Consider the following 21,027-nt stretch of genomic DNA (forward strand, 5'->3'; position numbering starts at 1 on the left):
TTTAAGCCCAACTTGATGTTGTATAAATTACAATCATTTTGAAATGCTCAGAAAATGCAATTTATAACCAAATGTAATGAATCCATTGCTAAGTATTGGTGAGTTGTATTTCAGAACTTTAACATTATTTCCCATACCTGAGAAAACAGAGGTAAGTGCCAGAATCAGCAGTGCTGATCGATGAAAATGAGAAGTTTTTTCCTCTCTGACTAATAACTTCACTCCAGCCATTTATTTGTTCAGAATTCCCTTCCTTGTCTTGTCTGTACCATAATGATTCATTCGCATAGTACATGGAATTGTCATTCGTGAGATTATCTGGCTCACAAGCCAATTCAAAAGGGTCTCCCACAAATGCAATGAAGTAACTCTGTGGTGCTTTTGCGAAACAATCTGCATGAAAAATAATGTTGAAGATTTCCTGTTCAGATAAATGATAATACATTTATAACAACTATTGTATGCAATTATGTAGAATGATTAACATTTAATAAGCACTTTCAATAACACATGCCAGCTTTTTGGAAATGTTACGGAAATGCTTTGGCAATTTCGGCTCAGCAGTATCGGCAGCACCACCGGTCGTCAAAAAGGTAGGTTTTAAATAGTGTCTTAAAGGAGGAAAGAGAGGCAGAGAGGTTTAGGGAGGGAATTCCAGAGCTCAGGCCTGAGACAGTCATCAATGATGGAGTAATTAAAGTTGGGGATGTAGACGAGGCCAGAATTGGAGGAGTGCAGAAATTTTGGATGATTGTAGGGCTGGAGGAAGTTACAGAAGTGGGGAGGGGGTGAAACCATGGAGGGATAATAAAGAGGACTTCCACCTATAACAGGCAGGAGCCCTGGCCACTAAAGGGAAGGCCCTTTTGAATGTGGCAGCAACTGGAGCATTGGTATTACTGGGTCAGTAAGTCTACCAACCCCATTTTGAGTCTGTTACAACCCTGAAACACTGATTTGGTCAGATGAAAATCGACTCCAGTCTATTAAACTCCGACTCTGTAAATATTGAGTGACACTGGATCATGGTTCCATAAGTGCTAGCCACCCTCCAGCACCTCACCAACCAAATATTTCTTGCATACTCGTCTAGAGAGTGAGTATAAGCCAGCTATTTGACTATCAAGTGCATCACAACTGTTCCACTCATATCCTTGCGTGAGTTCCACATATGTGCCCTTTCAGATGAGGGCAATTGATAACAAACTGGAGGGGAAAAAAACCTGGTTTCCCAGGTGTTCTGACCTTTGTGCTTGAACATACCAGGAGCGCAAATAAATGTTATCTTGTAATTTAAGGCTTTGAGAGATTTTGAAATAATAATGAAATATAACCTGGATATTTTGAAGAATCCAGAGGATATGAAATGGTCTTTCCACCCATCGATTCTGATGTGGTGAATGCAAAAATGAGCATCCAAAAGTTCTTAATCATCCTGTATTTCAGATAAAAATAAAACAGAAGCCCAGGTATTGACTGCAAGAGGTAGAACTGGTACATGTATCATATATCATACAGAATACTTATTGTACATTTCAGATGCTAGAAAAGGTGATGCATTTTCCTCCATTGAAAATACAACTTATGGATTTCAACTATAAGTAGCTTTCTACAATCTACCAGAATACAGCATGCATAATGCAGAATACATGCATTGGAGATAACATCAAGTTATATCGAGTTTACAGCACAGAAATAGATCATTTGGCCCAACTAATCTGTGCTGGTGTTTATGCTCCACATGAGCCTCCTCTCACCCATCTTTATCTCACCATATCAGCATATCCTTCTATTCCTTTCTGCTTCATGCGCTTATCCAGCATCCCTTTAAATGCATCTTTGCTGTTTGCCTCAACTACTCTTTGTAGCAACAAGTTCCACATTCTAACCACTCTTTGAGTAAAAATGTTTCTCCTGCATTTCCTATTTGATTTAATAGTAGCTATTTTGGACTCACCCACAGGTGGGAACAAGTGACGCTGAGTCAAACACCAAGGGCTGAATTTCACCAGCGATCGAGGGATGGGCTGGAAATTGGGGTGGGGGAGCGGTGGGTGGGAGCATAAAATGGCGAAAGAAGGTGGGGGGGATACGGGGGAATGGAGTGCCTGATACCTTCCCGATACCATGCAATTTTGTCAGCGGTGGGGAAAGTGGAGGACAGCCTTCCTGCCCAGAGGCCAGTTGAGGCCCTTAAGTGGCCAATTAAGGGCCTCTTCCCACCACCGCAGGTATCGTACCAGCAGATGGTGGGTTCCCCGCCATGTGGGGAAACTGCCCAGTAAAACCTGGCAGTCTCCCTTTGGGCTCTGGGGTGGTGCCCTCCTGATTGGGCACTCTGTGGCCCAGGGAAGGGCCACTCCAGCGCCTGGCAGCAAGGGCTGCCCCTGTGGAGAAAACCCCCCTGCGGCAAGGGCTGCCCCTGCCCCTGTGGAGAAAACCCCCCTGTCCTCAGCAAACCCCCCCCCCGCCACTCTCAACCTTTGCCACGCCTGCCTGATTGCCCCTGCCACCCATGACACCATCTACTTCGTGGGGAGGTCGGCGTCCATCTTTGTCAGCTGTAGTCCCATCAGTGGTCACCGCTCCATGCTCCCGGTGGCATTGCTGAGACTGAAGCGCTGCAGGCCCTCCTATGGCTGGTATCTTATTGGGGGTTGGCACCCATATTTTAAAGGGACGGAAACCCCAGAATTAGGAAGTTAATTGCTTGAGCACCGAAAAATGCAACCTGGGGTTCCTCCAAATGGCTGAGGCAGGGTTGCCTTCGGCTTTGCAGCCTGGCATTGGGACCCCCGCCGTGCAAACAAAATTCAGCCCAAGAATACAGCATTAGGTCTCAATCCATGTTTATTGATTACTGCTTCCATATAAAGGGACAGGAGCAACCAAAGGATGAGGTAGATTTCACCAAGGTTATGATGCACTTGGAACTAACCCAAAGCACTCAGAAGTGTAAACTATAAAGCATTTTCACAATTAAAGAGTGCAAACTGTTCATACTTTTCAGTGAACTGTTAATTGCAGTAATAAACAAGTGACTGTAGAAATTTTAAAATAATTCCTCCAAATTTGGAGAGGCTCATCAAATACGACATCGGAAAGAAAGCTTCACACAAGAGTTGTTTTCAATGGATCCTGATGGATACAGATGCATCAATTAGTGGAGCATGACAGATGAATCCTTTAAGGTTATGGGCACATGTTCATGACATTGCTTTCAGTTATATCTTTTTTTATCAGATCAACTTGTATTTCTGGCCTTTGTTTCTTTGGATGAAATTCCTCACTAAAGTTCACAAAGACAGGAAATTCTCGTCACTGTTGTTGTCAACAAAAAAGAAAGTCAGGTAGGGTATATAACTGGCTGCTACTTTGGTATTGTTTTTTTGACACCTAAGCCAAAGGCCAATTTTATCCCCCATATGTCAAAATGACACTTTTACCTGGGGGGCACTGTCATTGCAACAGGACCATCCAACACTGATGACACTCCATCTGTTTTATGGATAATTCTTCAAAGGGATAATTCTTCAAAGGGATTTTTGTTTTAAAAATAAAACCATGGTGCTTTATGGGCAGCCTGCAGCCCCTCCTGTAATGCTGGTGCCTGACATTCCAGCCTTAAATTCCAAAGTGCTCCCAGGTGCAGTAAGTTGCTTGGCATTGGTAATTCAACTGAAACTATCAGGCAAGGTCATGACTCTAAGGTGCAGGCTTGACCCATGCTCAATTTGCTGTGGTCCCAATATCACTGGACGAGACCAACATTTATCAGCTTCATGGCAACCTTTAATTTAAAGGGGCGTTATTATCAAGATAAAAAATATCTGACAACCTTTTTTGTGGACAGAGAGGAGAGCCGGAGCAGCACGTATCTTTTTTTTTTTACAATGCTTTCACATATCAGGAACACAACAATGCATTCAAATATTATTTCCAATAGCTTTTATAAACAAAAATAGATTTATCAAGTAATTTGACTCCTGAAAAACAGTACCCCTTTAAATCTTTAACTTGGTGTCACCAAACTGTGACTTTTATAAAAATGGATATGCTAACAAGAAAAGTAACAGTAATTAATTGAATGTAGAGCAGTGAATAGCATATTTCTAAATTCAACTGCAACAATAATGAGGTTATTGATACAAGTAACAACTAAATACATCCAATGAAGAATATCTGTGGGCCTTGTGATTTTTTAAAATATGGAATCAATTGATCATCTTATATTTAAACAATCATAACAAGTAATGAAGAATACTTACCTTTTCTGTTGTTTTTCCATCTGAAGCACTGACAGTATGAAAGGTTCATCTGTTTCCTTTAAGTAAACACTGATCTTGATCTGCACAACCACCCCCTCGTCTCAAAATTTTAAAATAGTTGTGTGTTTTTTGTCTAGTTTATCAGTACAGTTGGGTCTGAGAATTAACCAAAGTTTCTATATTTACTTTGCTGTGTCATTCCTACTCGAAGTAATGGCAATAATGATAAATTTATTCCAAGCAAGTAAAATGGCAATAGGTAACATAAGGAAAATAGATGAAGATAAACATAGTTTATCATGGACATTTTTCAACTTGCTTTCCTTTTCCATCAGTAATAAGACAAGTAAAACATTTTCTGCACGTAATTCTCTTGCCTTTTCAGAAAAAAAAACGAATCACTGAACTGAACTCACAAGACATATTTGTCAGGTGTGAATTTTTTTTTGCAAAATAACTCCCAAGGGGGAAAAAACAGTTACAACCATACATTTATGGTTTCCTGTGGTAGCTTTATACATTGCAACTAAAAAAAACCAATAATGTTTTATAGCTTTAGTTTGACTGGTTGATTTAGCACCAACAAAAAAGAAAAGGAAGCAGGCAGGCAGCAGCCTAATGTGTCTTTTGTTTATCTGTTTGCCAAGTGAACATAAGCTTTAGAAGTAGACGATCAGTTTTTCAGTTTTATTTTGCGAGAAATTTGGAACTGTGTGTTTTCTGCTTTCTTTACATATTCTTGATTTAGTTTCTATTCTATTTGGTATATTGGAATGTGATAACTGAAAATTAAAGTGAAGATGATGCTGAGAATAAAAACAGGTTGATATTAAGGATTAAGTGCCACTGTTTAGGATGTGAGAGGGTCCCCTTTGCCAGATAATTAGCAAGTTTTCAAACATGCAGCATAAGTTGCTTGTCTTTCAGCATCAAAGATTTGGTCCACACCAATTGGTACAGTATTGCCCATAAAACTGACTAGGAGGCTCAATTAAATAGTATAATTTCCAAATGTCTGGATGTGCAACAAGTGATCAGTTTCATACATAATGACACGGCAAGGTCCCACAGCACCATGGCATAACCAACGAGAGGTGCTAGTTTAGCTAACTTGGGAGCAATCTAGATTCTGACTTATAAGATTATGAGTTCAAGTCTCACTCCAGCAGCTGAATTTTAATCGTGCTCTGCAGCGGCGCACTTTCAACTCAGCGGCCTTCGAACATGGAAGTGCTGTCGAGGAGCCCCCGCGATATTACTCGCGGGAGCTAATTTAAATAGAGGGGGCAGAGCGGCCATCCCCAATGATGTAGAGGGGGTGGCTGCCGCACCCTGGCAATGCTGTCTGGCGCCACTGTGCAGGTGTCGGTGCCATTTTTAAAGGGCTTTAAGCCTTTAGCAAAAATTACAATTTTAAAAAGTGTAACATTATTAATTTTAATTAAATAAAATCTGCTGTGATGGAGGCATTTCCCCCCCACCCCCCCAATGGTAATTTCATTGCCCAGGATAACTAAAAATGACTGTTTCCCTAACCGAACCTTACTCCCCAACATTCAAACTTTTGCCCTTCAACCCCTTCCCACCATTCACACAACCAATCAAAATTGTTTTCCCCGCTCCCTCACCCATCCCGCGCTGAAAATTTATTCCTCCCCCTCCCCACCAGGTTCTCACCTCGGAACTCCATACGGAAGGCACACAAAGCATGAATGGCAGCTGTAAAATATGTGTGGGATGGCCACTGCCTGCAGGTAAGTACATTTAAATATTATTAATATTAATTTAAATATGCAGATGAAGGGGTGGCCGCCGCCAGTAATATGCGACGGGCCCTTCTCGATGTCGCGGGTCGATGCGGGCCTCTCCCCACAGAATTTTACCAGACCCCGCGGCGTCGAGGGGCCGGTAAAATATGGCCCCAGGTAGATGTACTATCAAATCCAGAGATGGCATGGTGAGCAGCATGGTGGTAGATGTTGTAATTTCTACTACTCCTCCCCTCTGCCCTGCTAGTGCCAGAACTCAATTCTGGTTGGGTACTCTCCTCCCATGGTGTCAACCTGTTTCCTTTTTCTACCAGATTCCTATCCTGCTGGAACTTGATCCACTTTGGCAGCTTTTCATGTTTCCCATTTCACTTGCCTATCTCCTTTTAACCCTTCACAGCATCCCAGTGTCTCACACATGTCTTTTTTAAAATGATGTCTTCTCCTGTTTTCTGTGCATATCACTTCTGCCTTTCCTGATTCCCACCTTAGCACTTTATAAGTCAACTTCTCAAGGCCTGTGTGTGTGTGTGAGTTTTCTCCTTTCTCTTGTTTTGTTCTTTCTTTAATGCTGCTCCTATGTAATATCTTCCAGTTCTGAGGAGGGCTTTATACCTGAAAAGCCAACTGACTCATATTTTCTCAATTGCTGCCGACTGACCTTCTGAGTGGCTCCAGCTCTTTCAGTTTTTGTTTCCCACCCCAGGATTTCAGTAACATAATCTGGACTGCTGAAGATGGAGACCCAGGAATTCCTGGCCATTCTGGCTGTAACTTCGATGTATAATGAGGCCAGTGTTGCTGCAGCTCCAAGTTTCCTGTTCATACTCAGGGATAATTTAGAATATGACTTATAAGGTACAGCTGTTGCCTGGATCAGCTGAGACAAGCGGGAGTGAGCCTGAAGATTGTGGAGAGTTTCAATGATGATTTCTGTAGCAGGAGTGACTTTTTTCAGGATTTCCTGTGTTAGCTTTACATATTCTTAACCAACGTGCATTATGAAGGGTTCGCTGTCCAGTTGTTGCTTTTGCTTATTTACGCATCTGTCCAGGTTCTTGACTGATCTTCCGCCAAAGTTACAGTGGCGAACAGGAGAACTCTTGAGGAAATTTCGAGCATAGACACCTATCTGTGGGGCATACAATTATTTACATTCTACATCCGGAACACAGTCATTCATCCAAATGGAAGACAGGCCGTTGTTTTTCTTTTACTTGTGAAGTCATAGATGAAGGATCAGATCTCATAGTGCAGGAAACCACTAAGTTTGAAAAGAAGGAAGAAAAAGACATGATAAATCCAGACATAGAGTTTAGGTGATAACAAGCTTCAATTCTAAAAATCTGAAGTTGCAGAACAAGGTAAAACTGAATGAGGTAAAATGTTCCATGGTTTTGAGATCCTGAGAAAGAGTAAGGTGGAGATGGTGGCCAAAATTTTCCAGGCCCTTTGATGATGGACTTGGAGGCAGAGGTGGTAGAGCGTTATATCGCATGGGAAAGTGTTGGAATGAAACTACGTAGTTCCGGATTTTGCAAGGGGCATACTGCAAGGCAGGACAAAAAGGCACCTCGACCCGATGAAAAGGTAATTAAGCCAATTAAAGTGCAAATAGGACGCTATTTTATGGGCTTGATTGAATTTACGGAAAGTCCACGAGGGCTTTGGAGACCCGGCAGGTATATGGAAAAGAGGCGGTAGGTCAGTTCTAGCTTCACTTTGTAGCCGTTCGGTAAGGCAGCATGGCTTGATACGAAGGATAGAGCAGTGTGAGCATCGTATCTTGTTGTGAGAAGGAAGGTAAAGTACCAGATCTTTGGAGACGTGCTGCCTGAGTGCCATTTTGCAATTGGCACTTGGATAGATTTGAAGGTAGGAAGAGGGGTGAGGTGGGGAGGTTGCAGGAAGCATCTGGTTAAGAGGCCCTGGAGACAGAAAGTGTTCACCTGCCATGGGCATCGTGCACTTAGGAGTCAGGTCATCTAGTGAGGAGGAGCAGCAGAGAGGGAGAGAGCTGCAACCACCGGCAGCCAGACAGCAGCAACCTCATGGTCAACCGGAGAGGCAGCCTTGGGGTGGGGAAGCGGGGAAAGGATGCAAGAACTCTCCTACAGGCAGAAGAAGGTACCCCACAGTGATGGTCCACAGACAGAGGATGCATTACCTTCAATGTCTGAACGGCAGATTTGCCAAAGACAGCGCCTCCCCAGAGAGATGTCACATACCTGCGTGCCATGATGGCAGATGAGCTGAGCTCCGATAGTGTTGGTGGCCACCTGATGCCAGTGGCGGTGAAGGTCACTGTGGCGCTAAAAGTTTATGCCTCCAGTTCTTTAAGGCACCCACTGGAGATACATGTGGGATCTCCAAGTCTGCAGCACTTCATTGCATCAAGGTGGTGACCAATGCCTTCTTCAGGAGGGCCAGCCAATACATCCGTTATTGCATTGATCCAGACAGTCATTCTGAGAGAGCCAAAGGATTCACCCAGGTGCAAGGTGTCATCAACTACATGCGTGTGGCCATCAAGGCTCCCACAGGCCAGCCAGTGGCCTTCATCAACAGAAAGGGCTTCCAATCCTTCAATGTCCAACTGGTCTGTGACCACTGCTAATGGATCCTGCAGGTGTATGCTCAGTACCTTGGAAGCAGCCACGACGTCTAAATACTAAGGCGCTCTCAGGTTTCTGATCCTTTCCATTCCTCTGCTTGCCTTCAAGGTGACACGGGCTACCCACTAAAGAGATGGTTACTTACTCCTGTGAGGACCCCAAGGACAGATGCAGAGGAGAGATACAACGCCTACCCTGGGAAACCCAAGCAACCATTGAGCAGGCCATAGGGCTCTGGAAGATGCAATTCAACTGCCTGGACAATCCAGTGACACCATTCAATATACCCTAGCAAAGGCTTCACATATCGTGGTGGTTTGCTGTGCTCTGTACAAACTGACGCTGCAAGCAGGGGAGGCATTGAATAATGAGGATATAGTGGAATGTGAGGCCTCCTCAGATGAGAAGGATGTGGAGAAAGCTGATGACCAGCCGATGCATCATGAAGGACGTCAGGGAGTGCAGGAAAGGTGCAATGAGATGAACATAAGGGAGGCTTGGAACTCTCTTAGAGAAACACGTTTCAGATGACTCTTGCTACTTCATCCTTCCAATGCAACAAAACTTCACATTTCTGTTGCACTCTTGCCATTTCCTTTACTTAAAAATCCACAACCCTGCAACCAGTGACACCTTGTTCTTCAGCATGGACAAAACAAAAATCCCACACGGTATGGTCCCTCCCAGCCAGCCCTTGGGGGCGGGCCAGTGTACTCCTGAAGTTCCAGAGGGATGCCAGTAACGGAGGGAGATGTCAGCAGTACACCTTTATTGCAAATGTAGACACAAGCAGTAACTCCTTGACAATGTAATCATCCATGAACCCCAAATGCAGCTAGTCGCATTTCTTCATTCTTTTGCGTGTGCTCCTACAAGGTGCTCCCCTGCGCTGTAAGCTGAGGTGGAGGCAGGCTGCTAACCAGGCTGCGGTGGCTTGGAATGACCTTGGCGGCTGTTGCCTGAGGCTTGGAGGGTCCCAGCTTGCCAAAGGGCTCCTGCACAGATGCATAAGCCTCCTCTGTTGTTGCAGCTACATCAGGCACTGGTGCGACTGGCAGAGGGGCTGAAGAGCCATTGCCTATACCAGGAACGCCCTGAGAGGAGCCTCCAGACATGGAAGGCAGCCATTTCTCCTCCCTCACAAGGCACACTTGCATGTCCCTGCTGACATGAGCAGGGCAAGGACTTGCTGCCTTCTTCCCCCTCTCGCCTTGCCACTGCTCCATTGTGCTCATGGACAAGGCAATAGCATGCAGGTCTACTGAAATCTCCGGCATCCACTGAGTGATTTGTTGGGTTTGGCTCTGTATGAGAGTTACCAATCTCTTGATGGAGGAGGGCACGAACACAGAGAAGAGGAAATGGCAGCAGTCATGGCCACTGTCCAAGCCAGGGCACACATACCATCTGGAATTTCCGCCAGATCTACTCGCACCTCACACTGTGTGTCCAATATCTGCCACCTTACTGACAATTCCAGAGGCATGTCACTTTGCCTCCGTACTCCGTACGGAGTTCCGAAGGCGCGTGAGCTGCGTTTGGTGGCAGTAAAATCAGCGTGGGATGGCAGCTGCCTGCAGAAAAGTTTGTTTGCATATCAATTTGGTTGATTTAAATATGCAGATGAAGGGCCCGCTGCCAGGCAGCGGGGGTGGGGGGGGGGGTGGGGGGGGTGGCCACACTGAGGTCCCCCTGCTGCCAGTACTATGCGGCGGGCCCTTCTCAACGTTGTGGGTCAGAGTGGGCCTCTCCCCGCAGAATTTTATCAGTCCCCGCACTGCGACCCGACATTGAGGAGTTGGTAAAATTCAGCCCAAAGTGTGCAAAATTGGCTTCCAGGTTTCCTACATTACACCAGTGACTACATTTCAAAAGCCCTTCATTGGCTGCAAAGCACTTTAGGATGTCCTGAGGTCAGGAAAGGGGCTATATAAATGCAAGTCTTTCTTTTCTTTAAATACCAGAGCATAAAACTTCTGTCCGCTGCTTTGTCCCCTCCATGACCCAGTACCAAATTCCAGGAATGGGGTCATTTACATACTAGTGGCCAGGGCCCATGCCATTAGAAGCAAACACCCAATGGACCTACCAAGATTTTGTAGTGCCTCTTGTTCTCTGGGAGAGGAGCTTGGGTCAGTCTGGTTGAAGACTTGAGTCACTGCTACTCTTTCTTTGGCTGCTCTGTGGATGGTAGATCTCATCTGGGATTAATTACTATTTGATTAATGCAGAGTAGGGCCCACAAATATCCCTATTGTTACGCCAGTGTGTTTTGTTGAATGTTAATTTTCTTTAGTCCACTGACTGGAGATCTGAATTTATATTATTCAGAAGAAAATTAAAAAATGCATTTATAAAAAGATGACTGCTGGCAGCTTAAGATGATCACCTAGTTTACAACATTGTATCCTACATTGCAAAGGACTGTGAGGAGGGAGACGAAATGTATTTCTATTTCTCAGCAAGAACTAAGACCCAAGAAGTTTAAAGTAACTACCTGTTCTTATCAGCAAGCAAAGAAATGCTGCTAACTGCTATGTTTGAATGACTGAGCGACTGCCATGTGACAAGCCCCTCCCCACCTGTGGTTTTAAGCTGTTTAAGTGGGGGTTCCCGTCTCTCTCTCTCTCTCTCCATTCCAGCTTGAAAGCTTTCAAATCCTGCTTGTTGACTGACTGCCTCTGCAAACTCCGGCTACAATCAGAAACCCAGTTGGAGGAAGTCATCCACAACAGTCTACAAGAAACCCACCAAATATCTACCTCTTCAAACTAAAAGCCTCAGGACAACTGAATTCAACTAGAAGCCAGTCAAACTGCCAAAACCCCACAGGCTATACTTTTTATTTTTATGGACCCTAACTCAACCAATCTACCCTTCCCCACTCTGTAACCGATTTGTGTGTGTATAAAACTCTTGTGTGTATGTGCGTGGGTGAATGAAAGTTGGTGCGTAATTCATTATTTTAATAGTTCAGTTTATGTACAATAAAGTTAACATCTTTCTTTATCAACTCCAGAAAATCTGTCCGATTGGTTTTTGTTATGATCATAGCAAGTAAGTAATCAAACACCTACTGAATTGGCCAGTACATCCACTTTAAGAAAGAATTAAACCTGTTGTCATCAAACAAGGAAAGGGAAAAGAGGGAAGCCTTTCGACCCCTCCTCACTTGACCCTAACAGTATTCAGCCAATATGTCCACTTCCGAGGGGCATATGGGCTGCTGGCTGCAACAGGGATTTGTCTGGTGGGACTTCTAGACAAGCTTAGGAAACACCTGGACCTTCCCTAAAGCTGATGACAGGATGGGGATAAGGGGGTTGGTGGGGTGGGATGGGGTGGGGGGGGGGGCGGGTAGAAGGAAGAACCGTCTACCACTCCTGCTCTCAGAAGTTTCTTGAGTGACCAAGCTGTGCAGCAAGTATAAACTTAAAAGAACATACAGCAATCACAGGGTTAATTAGCTGACTCACTAGCAAAACACAATTCTTATGCTTAAGAGCAGCCTACTTCAACAAGTTACAGTTTTACTTTGCTTTTTTTAAATTTCATTTTAATTTAGTTTGTTTCATCATTACACTTTTTTGACCATGTGCCGGCCCACTTTTTTTCATGTTTTGCTTTTGGCTAGGGCTTTCATTATTCTGTCATTTAACACCCTCTCTGCACTAATGCTTTGTATTTCACCATATCATTATCACACTCTTTGTTTTTGCCTTTGCCCCATGACCTCCTTGTCAGTTATTCTCTGTGACCCTCTGTCCTTCCCATTTGTTCTCTTTTGCTCCACCCCCACTTTATTTGCTCAAAACCTATTACATTTCTAACCTTTGCCAGTTCTGATGAAAGGTCACTGACCTGAAACATTAACTTTGCTTCTCTTTCCACTGGTGCTGCCAGACCTGCCGAGTATTTCCAGCACTTTTAGGTTTTATTTCAGATTTCCAGCATCTGCAGTATTTTGCTTTTATTTCAGAATATTACCTAGTTCTGCTAGAAGGAGTGTTGACCTCAGAACTCTCTTACTTCTCTGTTTCTCTATGTGGACCTTCTTGTAATGTTTTATATCTTGCCATCCCTTGTTTGTATTTTTTATAGTCTAACTATTATGGAAGATTGATGGTCATTCTATTTGCATCACACTGGGAGAACCAGCTTATATTATTGCGATCAATAGGATAAGGCAAAATAATACACATCCAACATTTCCTCTGGAATGTGTAATTTAAATCAGTCCTTGTCAGGCAGGCTATAGAATTCCAAGGTACAATACTAACCCAACTGATTTCAGGGAACAGACAGCACTAACACTTCCAGCTTTCTGGGCCTAATCAAGAACTTGCTTTATATCACTGCTGTGAAGCACCTTGGGATGTTTTATTACATTAAAAATGCTATATAAATACAAGTTGTTGTTGTCAGAACTCAGCAGTGTAAGCACTGTGCATTCTCTGAACTCATAGCATGATTGCTGTGCATTCTCTCAAATCAGTAGAGTAAGTTCTGTGCAATCTCTGAAATCAATAGCGTAAGCACAATGTGTTCTCTGGCCTCAGTAGTGTGGCCGCTTCATGTTCTCTGTAATCAGCAGTGTGAGCTCTGTGCATTCACTGGACATGGCAGTGTGAGTTCTGTGCATTCACTGGACATGGCAGTGTGAGCTCTGTGCATTCACTGGACATGGCAGTGTGAGTTCTGTGTTCTCTGAAAGCAATAGTGCCTTGTCTGAACTCCAGTGATATGGCCAGGTGAGGAGGGAGTCACATTCTTGCCCTTCCTCTTATTTGACCACAAGAGTGTTTATTCCTTTTTTAAAGAAACAATGGTTGTGCTTATCACCTCAGTGAATGTTTTACCTTATACCTTTACTGTGATCGTGAAAGAATCAATCAGACAGATTTTCTTGAGTTTAAACAAGAAAGAGGTAAGTTTATGATACTCAACAGCTAAACCCGATCTAAAATAATAAAAAATATGCTACATATTCACACACACATTCACACGAGGATCTCACACACACACAAATTAATTACCAAGTGGAAAGTAGTTTTTTTGGTTGAATTAAAGTCCAGGATAAATATAAGTTAAATATACAGTCTGTGATTGGATGATTTGGTGGTCTTCTGGCAGGATTTGTGTTCTTGAAGTCTTTGGCTGGTCAAAGCGCACTTTGTGGCTGGCCCACTTTGCTCAGGGTTTTCTTGAAGGCAGACTTGTGGCTGGTTCTCTTCCCCTGGTCTCTGGCTGTAGCATTCTGTAGGCTTGGAGGATCCACAGTCGTGGACGGTTTTCAAACTTGATGTTTTCTGGAGAGAAAGGGAGGCACACAGCCTTCATTGCTGCTGCAGTCTCAGTTATTGCTTGTCTCTTTGTGTGTAACACAACTCCCAGTTTTACACATCCTAGGGAGACAGTCCCATTGTTCTCTCAATACCCTTTGTTTTTTATGAGATCCATATCCTAAAACCCAAACCTCTCTCAGGTGGTATTGTTGGTGTTCACCCCTTGGAGGGACGTCTCCACTTATGAATGCCTTGAGATGGCTTTGAATGTCCCGCTAACAATGGTGATTTGGATAATCTACTCAGTTAGCCAAAGCATTGTCCTGGCTGAGCTTCTTGTTAGATATGTGTCTCCAATTCGATCTCCTGTTATTTCAGATGCAAATTGTGGGGCCAACTTGGTTGTCAATTGTTTTTTAAAAGTTAACTGTGGGGTTTTTTCCATTAAAAGTTTAATATAAGTTTCCAACCGATGAATTAATATTTCTTATTTGGCATATAGTGTTTTCTTGACATCCACATTACCTGATTTTTCCCACAAAATGGAGAGGAAGTTCCACCCTTAAATATTGAGGTCCAGCTGGTGCAGCATGCATATCATCCTGCCCTGTATTCTCAGTTTTTAAACTGAAAAGTAATAAAAATAAAATGGTTTTATGGTTTCACAGAATAATGGACAGAACTATGGAATTCTATCTTCAGATCACTCATAGAATTCCCAGAATATAATTTAATGAAAATAAAGTTTAACTTATTTAGTCAATGCAAATGTGAAGCCTGGTGTTTTCGTCTACATGGCATAAGTTCCCTTATTGCGCTAAAACAGCAAATGTGACTCAGTGTTATCAGTGCCATGGCAGATCTGCTGTGTATCTCACATTTTACTTGTAATCTACTTATCATGAGAATTGCATTTTTTAAAAATTCCTTCAAGGGTTCATCACCCTTCTCCTAAGGAACTATAACACCCTGCACCCCAGCAATCGAATTGTGTGGCAACCTAGATGGAAATTTTACAAATAATTACTGAAAGTGCAAAGCATTGAATCATAGAATCATAAAATAGTTATAGCACAGAAGAAGGCCAGTCAGCCCATCATGTCCAGGCTGTCTGTCTGCAAGAGCAACTCAGATAGTTCCACACCTCCACCTTTGCCCAAAGCCCTGCAAATCTTTTCTCTTCAGATAATTATCCAATGTCCTTTTGAAAGCCATGATTGAACCTTCCTCCACAACAGTGTCAGGCAGTGCATTCCAGATCCTAACCACTCGCTGTGTAAAAAAGTTTTTCCTCATGTTGCCCCTCATTATTTTCCCAATCACTTTAAATCGGTGTCCTCTGGTTCTCGACCCTTCCGCCAATGTGAACAGTTTCTCTCCATCTACTCTGTCCAGATCTCTCATGATTTTGAAGACCTCTATCAAATCTCCTCTCAACCTTCTCTTCCCCAAGGAGGATAGTCCCATCTTCACCAATCTATTCACGCAATTGAAGATCCTGATCCCAGAAGTGTAGAGGGAGTTTTAATAACTGTTATACTTGATCTTTGATTTTGGATAGAAACACGCAATGAAAAACTTAAAGAAGTGTTCCATCCCCGCATTATTGAAATTTCTCACTGCAAAAAATCTTGTTATCCCACTTGACCCTGAGCTGAATTTTTAACCCCATTTTCATTGGCTGTAAAGTGCTCTGTGGTATCCTGAGATTGTGACAGGTGCTATATAATTGCAAATTTTTTGTTGCTTTTTCGATTCTCTCCATCACATGGACCGCTTACTTCCACCTTTATAACATTTCCCACCTCTTAATAGCTCCGCCTTTGGCTTGGTGTCAGTTTATTTCTGACTATACCTCTGTGAATTATCGTGGTTTGTTGTTCTACATTAAAAGGCGGTGTATAAATGCACCCCCTACCCCCAACCCCTCCCCCTCGCACCCCATCACACCCCCTCCCTCCGCGCACCCCCTTCCCCCTTCCCTCTCCCTCCATGAAATCGCACAGTTTACTTGTTAGGGTTCCTGCTCAGGGATAGGAGCTAACAACCCCACTGCCTTGTGGGCGTCTCGGGAGAGACCTATCAGAAAATCCGGAGCGGAACCCCTAAGGCGTTCATGTGTCACCTTTGGCATGTTTCTGCAGCCATACCGGTGCCATACGTCATGCTCTGCACTCCTTCGGACCCCACTAGGAAGGCCGAGAGGGGGGTTTTGATACTTGGGCAACTCACAATCTCCATACATTCCGCCCAGACATGCACCATGGAGAGGCCACTCCATAGTCGACACGGAAGGCAGCAGTTACGGGTTATAAGCCCAGCTCAATTGGCATAGAGATTGGGCGCTACAGGTTGCCTTTGTTGGTGGGAGAGGTCATCGCATCGCACTGGACAGCTACCACCCACCTCAAACCGGGCAGCCCCCGGTCAGTAAGGTTCTGTCCCGCCACAGTCCACCTGCTTCAATGGGTGCTTGGAGTTCAGGGTCATTGCCCGACAACTGGACTGCAACACCGCACCAAACAGCACAACAAAAAAAGGAAAGAAGGTACCAGCCCTTCGTTTTGCAAGCTGGAACGTCAGAACTATGTGTCCTGGCCTGTCGGAAGACCTTACACAAATCAATGATTATCGGAAGACCACCATCATTAACAACAAACTCAGTGGACTCAATGTGGACTTTGCAGCACTTCAGGAGACACGCCTCCCTGCGAACGGATCTCTAAGAGAGCAAGACTACACCTTCTACTGGCAGGGTAGGGATCCTGAAGAACCAAGACAGCATGGAGTGGGCTTTGCCATCAGAACCTCTTTGCTCAGCATGATAGAGCCACCTTCAAATGGCTCGGAACACATACTGTCCATTCGACTGCTCACCGCCTCTGGTCCAGAACACCAACTCAGCATCTATGCTCCAACACTCTGCTCCCCACATGAAGTTAAAGAACTCCATAATATCATTAGCAGCATTCCTAATACCGAACATTTGTTCCTGCTGGGGGACTTTAATGCCAGGGTTGGGGCCGACCATGACTCATGACCCTCCTGCCTTGGGCGCTATGGCATTGGAAGGATGAATGAGAATGGACAGAGACTGCTTGAGTTGTGTACCTATAACAACCTCTGCATCACAAACTCGTTCTTTCATACTAAACCCTGTTACCAGGTTTCATGGAGACATCCAAGATCACGTCATTGGCACCAGCTGGACCTCATCATCACAAGGTGAGCCTCTATAAACAGTGTCCAAATCACATGCAGCTTCCACAGTGCGGACTGCAACACCAACTACTCCCTGGTGTGCAGCAAAGTTACACTCAAACCAAAGAAGCTACATTATTATAAATGATTTGGAGGAAAATGTAGCAGGTCTGATTCGTAAGTTTGCGGACGACACAAAGGTTGGTGGAGTTGCGGATAATGATGAGGATTGTCAGAGGATACAGCAGGATATAGATCAGTTGGAGACTTGGGCGGAGAAATGGAAGATGGAGTTTAATCTGGACAAATGTGAGGTAATGCATTTTGGAAGGTCTAATGCAGGTGGGAGGGATACAGTAAATGGCAGAACCCTTAGGAGTATTGACGGGCAGAAAGATCTGGGCGTACAGGTCCACAGGTCACTGAAAGTGGCAACGCAGGTGGATAAGATAGTCAAGTAGGCATACGGCATGCTTGCCTTCATCGGTCGGGGCATAGAGTATAAAAATTGGCAAAGTCATGTTGCAGCTGTACAGAAGTTAGACCACACTTAGAATATTGTGTGCAATTCTGGTCACCACACTACCAGAAGGACGTGGAGGCTTTGGAGAGGGTACAGAGGAGGTTTACCAGGATATTGCCTGGTCTGGAGGGCATTAGCTATGAGGAGAGGTTGGAAAAACTCAGATTGTATTCACTGGAACGACGGAGGTGGAGGGGCGAAATGATAGAGGTTTACAAAGTTATGAGTGGCATGGACAGAGTGGATAGTCAGAAGCTTTTTCCCAGGGTGGAAGAGTCAGTTACTAGGGGACATAGGTTTAAGGTGCGAGGGGAAAAGTTTAGAGGGGATGTGTGAGGCAAGTTTTTTACACAGAGGGTGGTGAGTGCCTGGAACTTGCTGCCAGGGGAGGTGGTGGAAGCAGATACAATAGTGACGTTTAAGAGACATCTTGACAAATATATGAATAGGAAGGAAATAGAGGGATATGGGCCCCGGAAGTGCAGAAGGTGTTAGTTTCGGCAGGCATCAAGATCGGCGCAAGCTTGGAGGGCCGAATGGCCTGTTCCTGTGCTGTGCTGTTCTTTGTTCTTTATTATTCCAAGTAGAAGGGCTGCCTGCGCATCAACACTTAACAGAATTTCTTATCCACAGCTGTTACATAAGTTTCTAAATTCACTTGCAAAAGCCCTTCAAAACACTCCTACTGGGGATGCAGAGACGAAGTGGGCCCACATCAGAGACGCCATCTATGACTCAGCAATGACCACCTGTGGCAAACGTGAGAAGCAGAATGCAGACTGGTTTCAATCTCACTTTGAAGATCTGGAACCTGTCATAGCCGCTAAGCGCATTGCACTACTGAACTACAAGAAAGCCCCCAGCGAGTGAACATCCGTAGCACTTCAAGTAGCCAGAAACAGTGAGCCAGGCGCTGTGCAAATGACTACTGGCAACACCTATGCAGTCATATTCAGCTGGCCTCCGACACCGGAAACATCAGAGGAATGTATGATGGCATTAAGAGAGCTTTTGGGCCAACCATCAAGAAGATCGCCCCCCTCTTTCTCTAAATCAGGGGACACGATCACTGAACAACGCAAGCAAATGGACCGCTGGGTGGAGCACTACCTAGAACTGTACTCCAGGGAAAATGTTGTCACTGATACCGCCCTCAATGCAGCCCAGTCTCTGCCAGTCATGGATGAGCTGCACGAACAGCCAACAAAATCGGAACTCAGTGATGCCATTGATTCTCTAGACAGTGGAAAAGCCCCTGGGAAGAATGGCATTACCCTTGAAATAATCAGGAGTGCCAAGCCTGCTATACTCTCAGCTCTCCATGAACTGCTTTGCCTGTGCTGGGATCAGGGAGCAATACCACAGGACATGCGCGATGCCAATATCATCACCCTCTATAAGAACAAGGGTGACCACAGTGACTGCAACAACTATCGTGGAATCTCCCTGCTCAGCATAGTGGGGAAAGTCTTCGCTCAAGTCGTTTTTAAAGAAACTCCAGAAGCTGGCTGAGCATGTCTGCCCTGAGGCACAGTGAGGCTTTCGAGCAGAGAGATCCACCTTTGACATGCTGTTCTCCCTTCACCAGCGACAGGAGAAATGGTGCGAACAACAGCTACCCCTCTACGTTGCTTTCATAGATCTCACCAAAGCCTTTGACCTCATCAGCAGACGTGATCTCTTCAGACTACTAGAAAAGATCGGATGTCCACCAAAGCTACTAAGTATCATCACCTCATTCCATGACAATATGAAAGGCACAATTCAGCATAGGGTGCCTCATCAGACCCCTTTCCTATCCTGAGTGGCGTGAAACAGGGCTGTGTTCTTGCACCTACACTGTTAGGGATCTTCATCTCCCTGCTGCTCTCACATGCGTTCAAGTTTTCAGAAGAAGGAATCTTCCTCCACATAAGATCAGATGGCATGTTGTTCAACCTTGCCCGTCTTAGAGCGAAGACCAAAGTACGGAAAGTCTGCATCAGGGAACTCCTCTTTGCTGACGATACTGTATTAACATCTCACACTGAAGAGTGTCTGCAGAGACTCATCAACAGGATTGCGGCTGCCTGCAACAAATTTGGCCTAACCATCAGCCTCAAGAAAACGAACATCATGAGACAGGATGTCAGAAATGCTCCATCTATCAATATCGGCAACCACGCTCTGGAAGTGGTTCAAGAGTTCACCTACCTAGGCTCAACTATCACCAGTAACCTGTCTCTCGATGCAGAAATCAACAAGCACACGGGAAAGGCGTCCACTGCTATGTCCAGACTGGCCAAGAGGGTGTGGGAATATGGCGCACTGACACAGAACACAAAAGTCCGAGTGTTTCAAGCCAGTGTCTTCAGTACCTTGCTCTAAGGCAGCAAGGCCTGGACAACGTATGTCAGCCAAGAGGGACGTCTCAACTCATTCCATCTTCGCCGCCTCCGGAGAATACTTGGCATCAGGTGGCAGGACCGTATCTCCAACACAGAAGTCCTCGAGGCAGCCAACATCCCCAGCATATACACCCTACTGAGCCAACGGCGCTTGGGTGGCATGGCCAGGTGAGTCACATGGAAGATGGCAGGATCCCCAAGGACACATTGTACAGCGAGCTCGTCACTGGTATCAGATCCACCGGCTGACCATGTCTCCCCTTTAAAGACGTCTGCAAATGAGACATGGTCCTGTGATATTGATCACAAGTCGTGGGAGTCAGTTGCCAGTGATCGCCAGAGCTGGCGGACAGCCATAAAGGCGGGGCTAAAGTGTGGCGAGTCGAAGAGACTTAGCAGTTGGCAGGAAAAAAGGATGAAGTGCAAGTAGAGAGCCAGCTGTGTAGCAGTCCCGACAACCAATTTTATCTGCAACGCCTCTGAAAGAGTCTGTCACTCTAGAATTGGCCTTTATAGCCACTGCAGGCGCTGCTACACAAACCACTGACCACCTCTAGGTGCTTACCCATTGTCTCTCGAGACAAGGAAGCCAAAGAAGAAGAAGAAGAAGAAGAATTGCAAGTTTTGTTGTTGAACAGGATACAATTGGCACAGAATAATTAAAAGGAACTCCAGTGTCAGCTTGCTTTGGGTTGTATTTTGTGTCCAGCACTCTTCTACCACCACACTGGTAGGTTCTCACATTAGTTTCCTGGATCAGTTTCACAATTGCTTAGGGATACACCAGCCTTTAAACTTACCAAGTCAACGTCGCCATTGTTCATCTCTGTCTGTTTTCAGTTGTTTATGCTTTGAGCTGCTCATCGGCCAGCCATCCAGTCTGACCATTCTACTCCCTTATCAACATATTTTACCATAGAATGATTCACTATGTCTCCAAAAGCACCTCTGGTTAACTTACACATTTTAATAAACAGCT

At 44.7% G+C, this 21,027-nt stretch overlaps 1 protein-coding gene across 2 annotated transcripts in view; it reads right to left on the bottom strand.

Moving 5' to 3' along the window:
• The window catches only part of LOC137371363 (interleukin-18 receptor accessory protein-like), a 74,312-nt gene extending 69,567 nt beyond the window's left edge, over positions 1 to 4,745 (bottom strand). For both annotated transcript variants that reach the window (XM_068033832.1, XM_068033831.1), the window contains exons 1-3: positions 4,269 to 4,745; positions 1,335 to 1,435; positions 138 to 393 (exon numbers count right to left, since the gene is read on the bottom strand). In XM_068033832.1, the coding sequence (XP_067889933.1) occupies positions 138 to 393; positions 1,335 to 1,435; positions 4,269 to 4,288 (377 nt within the window). In that variant the 5' untranslated portion in view covers positions 4,289 to 4,745. The remainder of the gene's footprint in view (positions 1 to 137; positions 394 to 1,334; positions 1,436 to 4,268) is intronic.
• Positions 4,746 to 21,027: the final 16,282 nt, after the last annotated feature.

The sequence above is a fragment of the Heterodontus francisci genome, chromosome 6 (genome assembly GCF_036365525.1).
Source record: "Heterodontus francisci isolate sHetFra1 chromosome 6, sHetFra1.hap1, whole genome shotgun sequence".
NCBI classification, from domain to species: Eukaryota; Metazoa; Chordata; class Chondrichthyes; order Heterodontiformes; family Heterodontidae; genus Heterodontus; species Heterodontus francisci.